The sequence below is a fragment of the Chinchilla lanigera genome, unplaced genomic scaffold (assembly GCF_000276665.1).
Source record: "Chinchilla lanigera isolate Chin_1 unplaced genomic scaffold, ChiLan1.0 scaffold00051, whole genome shotgun sequence".
Lineage (NCBI taxonomy): Eukaryota > Metazoa > Chordata > Mammalia > Rodentia > Chinchillidae > Chinchilla > Chinchilla lanigera.
In genome coordinates this window covers 11,512,577-11,519,223 of record NW_004955452.1, presented here as the reverse complement: position 1 = coordinate 11,519,223, position 6,647 = coordinate 11,512,577, and the positions used below count along the sequence as shown (strand labels likewise).

The 6,647-nt window shown below is 45.5% G+C and overlaps 1 protein-coding gene across 2 annotated transcripts in view; it reads left to right on the top strand.

Moving 5' to 3' along the window:
• Phc2 (polyhomeotic homolog 2 (Drosophila)) overlaps nucleotides 1–6,647 on the top strand; it is a 48,283-nt gene that overhangs the window by 19,395 nt on the left and 22,241 nt on the right. For both annotated transcript variants that reach the window (XM_013519535.1, XM_013519534.1), the window contains exons 7-8: nucleotides 1,494–1,900; nucleotides 2,165–2,330. In XM_013519535.1, coding sequence (XP_013374989.1) covers nucleotides 1,494–1,900; nucleotides 2,165–2,330 — 573 coding nt within the window. The remainder of the gene's footprint in view (nucleotides 1–1,493; nucleotides 1,901–2,164; nucleotides 2,331–6,647) is intronic.

Here is a 6,647-nt window from a genome sequence, read left to right as displayed (position 1 = left end):
GGAGAAAAACCAAAAAAAAAAAAAAAAAAAAAAATGGTAGTGTGAAACCCAGAATTGGCCTTTATCCTTCATAATCGTGAGGCTTAGGTTATACAAATCAATTTGGGAGTTTCCAGCTGTGGCCCTCTGTGCATTTGCAAGGCAAGGCCTCTTTCTGTGGCTCTTCAGCTGTTGGAATCTCTGGGGCTAGCTTTAGACAGGACCGATTCAGTAGAGCTGGCTCATCCTGAACTGCCCTGGATCCCACCAGGCAGTGATTTGCATGAGGATAAGCAATCTCTGAGATGAATTTCCTGGATCCATACTATACACAAAGCAGGAACTAGATGCTGAAGGGATTGCTTTAAAAAAACAAAGTTGTCTTTACCTCAAAGAGCCAGCCTGGGCTGGGGATGTGGCTCAGGGGTAGAGTCCTTGCCTTGCATGTACAAGACTCTGGGTTCAATCCCCAGCACCACACACACACACACACACACACACACACACACACGTTATCAAAGAGTCAGCCTGATTGAAATAGAGGAAGGAAAAATTAGCAACACAGCCAGAACATACATATGAGAACAAAACAAAGGCCAGAGCAAGACAGTAAGTTTATCTTCTTGTCATAACTAAACCAATCTACTGTCAGGCACAATGTCAGGTTCTGGGTAAAGACATACACTGGAGTCTCCAACCACAGGGATACGGTCTGGAAACTTAGATAAATAAGAAACAGTATAGCAGCCCACCATAAACATTATTATGACAGAGGTAATTCCAAGATATTTTAAGGACCTAAACCAAGACTGAAACAGTATTTTTAATTATAACTAGAAATGTGTGTGCATGACAGGTGCTAGGCATTGTGCTATGCACATTATATCATTTTTCTCATTTTATTCTCTTAGGATTTTTTTTTCCCACTCTCATTTCATCTTGTAATAACTTTCTGAACAGAAACTATATTTCCAACTTTCAGATTAGGAAGCTGAGGCCCAGAGAAGTTAAATAGCTGCTCCTAGATCTCACCATTTGTAAAACTAAAAAATAAACATTAAAATAATGAAGTGGTTGTCCAACCCTGATCTGCCTGGTGTGGGCCTCCAAGAACTCCTGTGTCTGCTGGTGGGGGAGGCCGGGACACGGGGCAAGTTGCAGGTATCAAAGGCATGGAAGAAAAACAGAGGCTGTCTCCCGTAGATTCCAGTTTTTGTGAACAACTGGAAAGGTCAGAGAAGCCTTCCCAGAGGAGGTGAGCACTGAGCTGGGCTTTGAGGGACAGCCCAAAGAGCTGTTGGGCGCAACTATTTCTGTGGGAGGAGATCTAGAAGACAGAGGATGTTGGGCCCTGACGCTGACCAGGCCCCTCTCCAGGAGAAAAGTGAAAAGGATAAAAGCAAGAAACTTTGAGTTTAGGAAGCCATTTGTATGGCTGTGGGAGGTGCACAGTCACGGGACGTGGAGATGAGTCCAGCCCAGCCATGTTATCTAACCTCGTCTTTCCCCTTCAGCTTATGCTCAACTGCAGCCACACCAGCTCCTCCCACAGCCATCATCAAAGCACCTGCAGCCCCAGTTTGTGATCCAGCAGCAGCCACAGCTGCAGCAGCAGCCACAGCCACCACGGCCTGCAGCCCAAGCCCAGGCCCAACCCCAGCTCGCCTCAGTACCCCCAAGTGTGGCCTTGCAGCCCAGTTCAGAGGCCCACACCATGCCACTAGGCCCAGCTACACCCACCCTGCCACTCCAGTGTCCCAGTGCCCATCTACACAAGCCCGGCAGCAGTCAGCAATGTCACCCTCCCACGCCTGACCCTGGGCCTCAGAATGGACATCCTGAGGACATGTCCCACACCCATCAGCGCAGGTTCCAGCACACCTCAGCGGTCATCTTACAACTACAGCCTGCTTCGCCAGTGGTGAGTAAGCTGACCCCAAGGTGCAGGGAACAAACAGGGAAGCCACAGCTGAGTCTCTATTCAGATGTTTTTCTGGGTAGGCTAAGTGTTGAAGTCATCTCTGGATGGTCTGAGAAAGAAGACAGTGCTCTCCCTAACTGGGGGATGACTGGGTTTAAGGTCCTTGCCTGCTACCACAAGCTCCATGGAAAGTGGGTTAGGTCTAAGAATGCAGAGCCAATATATGTATGTGCAGACTGATCTCTCTGTCCTGCCCTTCAACAGCCTCAGCAGTGTGCCCCTGATGACTGGAAAGAAATGGTGCCTGGGGAGAAGAGTGTACCTGAGACTCGGTCCGGCCCATCACCACATCAGCAAGCCATTGTCACTGCCATGCCTGGTAGCCTGCCTCTACCTAAGAGCCCTAACATCCAGCAGTCCCCAGCTCACGGTATGAAGCATAGCTGGGCCCCTGGGGGAGGGGAGGAAGTCAGCCTTCCTTGCCATCCCCTGGTACCTTGCATTTGGGTGTCAAGAAAGGGAGGGTAAACAAGGCAACAAGGAAACTGGGCATTTGGAAATGAGAGGGAAATAAAAAAGATGAATCAGGGAGAAAGACAGGCAACCTAAAAGATATAAAGGTGAATGGATAGACAAAAAGGAGAGCTGAAAGTTCTAGAAGCAGAGTCTGAGGCCCCCATGTCATAGGTGCCAGATGTATGTGCATGTATAGGTGCCAGGTAGAGTTGAGACAGAGACCCAGTGACTACAGGTCTTGCCTTCATTTAGTAGGAGAGAGAGTTCTTGAAATTGGAAGCAAGGTGCTGCATTATGCAAAAGGAAAGGGAAATACCTAGGGGGTAGTTACAAGGGGACTCGGATGAGTTCAGTGCACAGAAAGCATCTCTGAGGGAAGCTGCTTGGCCCTGGGGTCCCCATATGTCTGTCTGTGAGTTACAAGTGTCTTCACCTGGCCTGGGTTTAAGGAACCTTTGCTGGATCACTCGACCCTGATGGGAGAGACAGCAGTATCTCCGGCCTCTGCAGCGATCCACTTGCTTTCCTTTCCTCACTGCCAGTCTGCACAGCAATCTTGGCCCAGATCTCAGTGACATTCTGTGTCACAGGCTGTCTGCAACTCAGGGAGGCAATTCCAGTAATGATGCTAAGTATGTTCTGGGAGGACAGTAGGAGAAGCAGGAGAAAAAGAGTTTACTTTGGAAATCAGAGGAGAAATGAGAAAAAAAAAACATTTTGGGACAAGATAGAGTGAAAAAGTTATAAGATCCTATAACAAATAGGGGATGGGATGAAAGAAAAGGAAACCAAAAGAATGTGGATAAAGACACTAGAAACATTAAAAGATGGGAAGGAGGTCATCCATTCTCTCTTAGCTAACTCTCAATGACAAGAGGCTCATCATTTTGAAAAGCAGCCTAGAGGTTGGGAGGTGACATGACTCGAATATGGCATGCTTAAGGCCCTGGGTTCAGTCTCTAGCACTGAAAAGGAAGGAAGGAAGGGAGAGAGGAAGACAAGCAAGCACCTCCTTGTACTGTGGAATCGCTTGAATTATCAGAAAGTTGCTCTTCAGATTAAGCCAACAGCTGTTCCTCTGGATCTCGGCCTCCATTGGTCATGATTCCATCTTTTGAATTATACGGAGTCCATCTCATACAGTATAGACACTTGTCACCTCTCTTGCATTTCCTTCCCATTAAAAAGAGAGACAATGTCCAGGCTAAAGACCTGAAACTTTTCATTTTTTCCTTATAACATGTGAGGACCTCCAGTCCCATCATCCTGGTCATGCTTGTCTATCCACATTCTACCTTCCATTGTTCTCTGAAAGTATAGTCCCCTAAAAAAGCACATTAATTTCAAGTATAAAAGACCACTAATTTTTATAAGCCTGTTAAGAGGCAGGACCATTTTCTAGATTCATACAGAATGGTAGAAAGGCACTAAATTTTTTTCAAACACCTTCTATGTGCTAGGTAACAATTCTATTTTTATCCCTATTATTCAGAGGAGGAAAAAAAAATGTGAAGGAAATCCAGGTCACACAGCCAGGTCCTGGCTCCTAGTACAGTAACTCCTCACTGTCCTTCATTAGGCCTCTACACTTATGGCCCCATATTAACTTTTGTGACCCATGGGAATAATGCTACTAGTTCAGAAGACAATGTCAATTGAATTCCAGAGTTTTGTTTTTGAGGTTGCTTTTTACTTGAAGTGTTTTATCTTGCAATTCTCAATCTCTCACTTTGTGTGATTTATATTTTGAGTCAAAATACAATTATATCTGCTAAGTATTATCTTGTAAACTTATCCCAGAGTTCAAGCCTAACAAGAGATTAGTAATAGTTAATAGCTAACATTTATTGATTACCTCTGACAGGCTCCCCATATATTTCTTCATTTAATCCTGACAATACCCCTCTGAGATAGGAAGTTCTCTTATCCCAATTTTAAAGATGTGAAAACTGAGGCACAGAGAGAATAAGTGGTAGAGCAAGGATCTTTTATATCTGGTTTCTGTTAGTCATTAATCTAACTCATCTGCTTAATGTTGCCACCCATAAACTACACAGTATAGCTTCTTTGCAATTACCAATTTGTTTATAGAAATGTTGTACAGGACCTAACTGAGGACACATGCCTTGTCTCCAGGCTGCTGGAAAACAACATTCTTTGTTCAATTATTTGTAATCTAACAACCCCTAAACGAACTGGCATTTTCCCATCTTGTTCATAATGCTCTCAAAAAACTCTTTTTGAAATGTATCAAGGTGATCAACACATACCAAGCATCCTGCTCTTGAGGGCCTATCTATCTTGTGAGAGAAGTAAGCCTTGCATAGTTGAAAGAATGGCCAAGTACCCACAAGTTAAATATCCATACATTCTGTGTATGTTTGAATATCTGTTCTGTTCTGGACATCTATGGGACGGAAGGCAATAAACAGAGAAATAAGGTCTGTACCCACCTTCAAGGAGCTTAAGATCTGCTGGGAAAGATGAGAATTACGCAGGAAGAAAATGAAAATGAAAGCTAAAACGTGATAAATACCTCAGAAGGATTTTAGGTAAGTGCTTTACAAGTTACAAAGAGGGAAATTCCACTGCTAAGCAGGGATTATCAGTATAGATTTCGGGAGGACTTGGCATTGCTGTAGAGCAAGGATTGCCAAACTGCAGGCCCAGGTCCACATCCATCACATTGCCATTGTTTATAGAGCCTGAAAGCTAATGATTTTAACAATCAGAAGAATACTGTTTCGTAAGAGACTCTCGGAACACTGAGTTACAAATTTCAGTGTTCACAGTGAAGCTCTCTTGGAACACTGCCACACACATTCATGTACATATTGTCCGTGGCCAAGGGCTGGGTGGAGCAGTTGTGACTGAGACCATATGGCCTGCAAAGTCTAAAATATTTCCTCTCTGGTCCCTTACAGCAAGTTTGCCAACCACTGTTCTTCAGTGTGGACCCTATAGGATGGGTGAGACTGGACATGCAAGGTTGGGGAAAGAGCATTCCAGGAAGGACCAGCGGGAGTTGGGATGGGAGGACAGGAAAGTGTGTGCGTGTTTGGGGAGGACAGAGAAGTCAAGTATTCAGTCCTTGTTAGTTTGTAAAGCAAAATGTAAGTGTAAGAAATGCAGAGGCAGAGAAGGAAAGAACATGTGAAAATTGGTGAAAAGGGGATTTGAAAATTCAGAAAAAGTAAAGGCGAAAGAAAGGAATGGGGAAAGAAGGATACATTCAGGGAATATGAAATAAACGTAAAATGTGGAACTAAAAGAGATGAGACCAGAAGGAGAAAGCAGGTGAAAAGACAGAAATAGAATGATAGAGAACGATTATAAATACTAAAAAAGGCATGGGAAAATATTGGGACTACAAGGAGGTCAAGAATGGGGGAAGAAATTTACTGTGATCTGTACAGCAGTTACTGGGGTGAGAACTGTGTGTCAGGTCAAAAGATCTTCCTACCAGCTGGGCGTGGTGGCGCACGACTGTAAACCCAGCACTTTGGAGGCTGAGGCAGGAGGATTGTTGCAAGTTCAAGACCAGCCTAGGCTACAAAGTGAGCTCAAGGCCAGCCTGAACTGCATAGCGAGACCCTGTCTCAAAAAGACAAAAAAAGAAAAAGATCTTCCTACCTCCATACATCCTAGTATGTTTGCTGAAGGAAGATCTCTCTCTCTCTCTCTCTCTCTCTCTCTCTCTCTCTCTCTCTCTCTCTCACACACACACACACACACACACACACACACACACGAGTTCAGGTTAAACCAGTGTTTTGGGAAGAAAACTAACATTTATTGGGCTCCCACTGTGCACCAGGCACCTCGGACAATTTGTAGATCAGTCAACCCTCACATTAAACCTAAGGGGCTGGGATTACACCCTTTATGGAGGTATGACTGGGTCACTTCGGTCATTACTTCACCTCTCTGATCCTGGATCCCAGTGGGGAGAATAATGACCACTTGGAGGGTTACTGTGAACAATAAGGGAGGGGCTGCGTGCATTAGGCCCTGACACATACCAAGCCCTCAATTACTGGCGGTCCTGATTAGGATCCTTGCCTCTGAGGCCCCGCAGACAGGGAACCGTGGAGGAGGGCGTACCAGGTATCCCCCACTTGGAGAACTTCGGCTAAAGCGATGCCAGCGCCGCTGGGGCGGGCGCTGGCCTCCACCGACCCAGACCCGCCCCCGCAGCGCCTGGGCCCGCGCGCCTTCCGGAGAGCGCGGG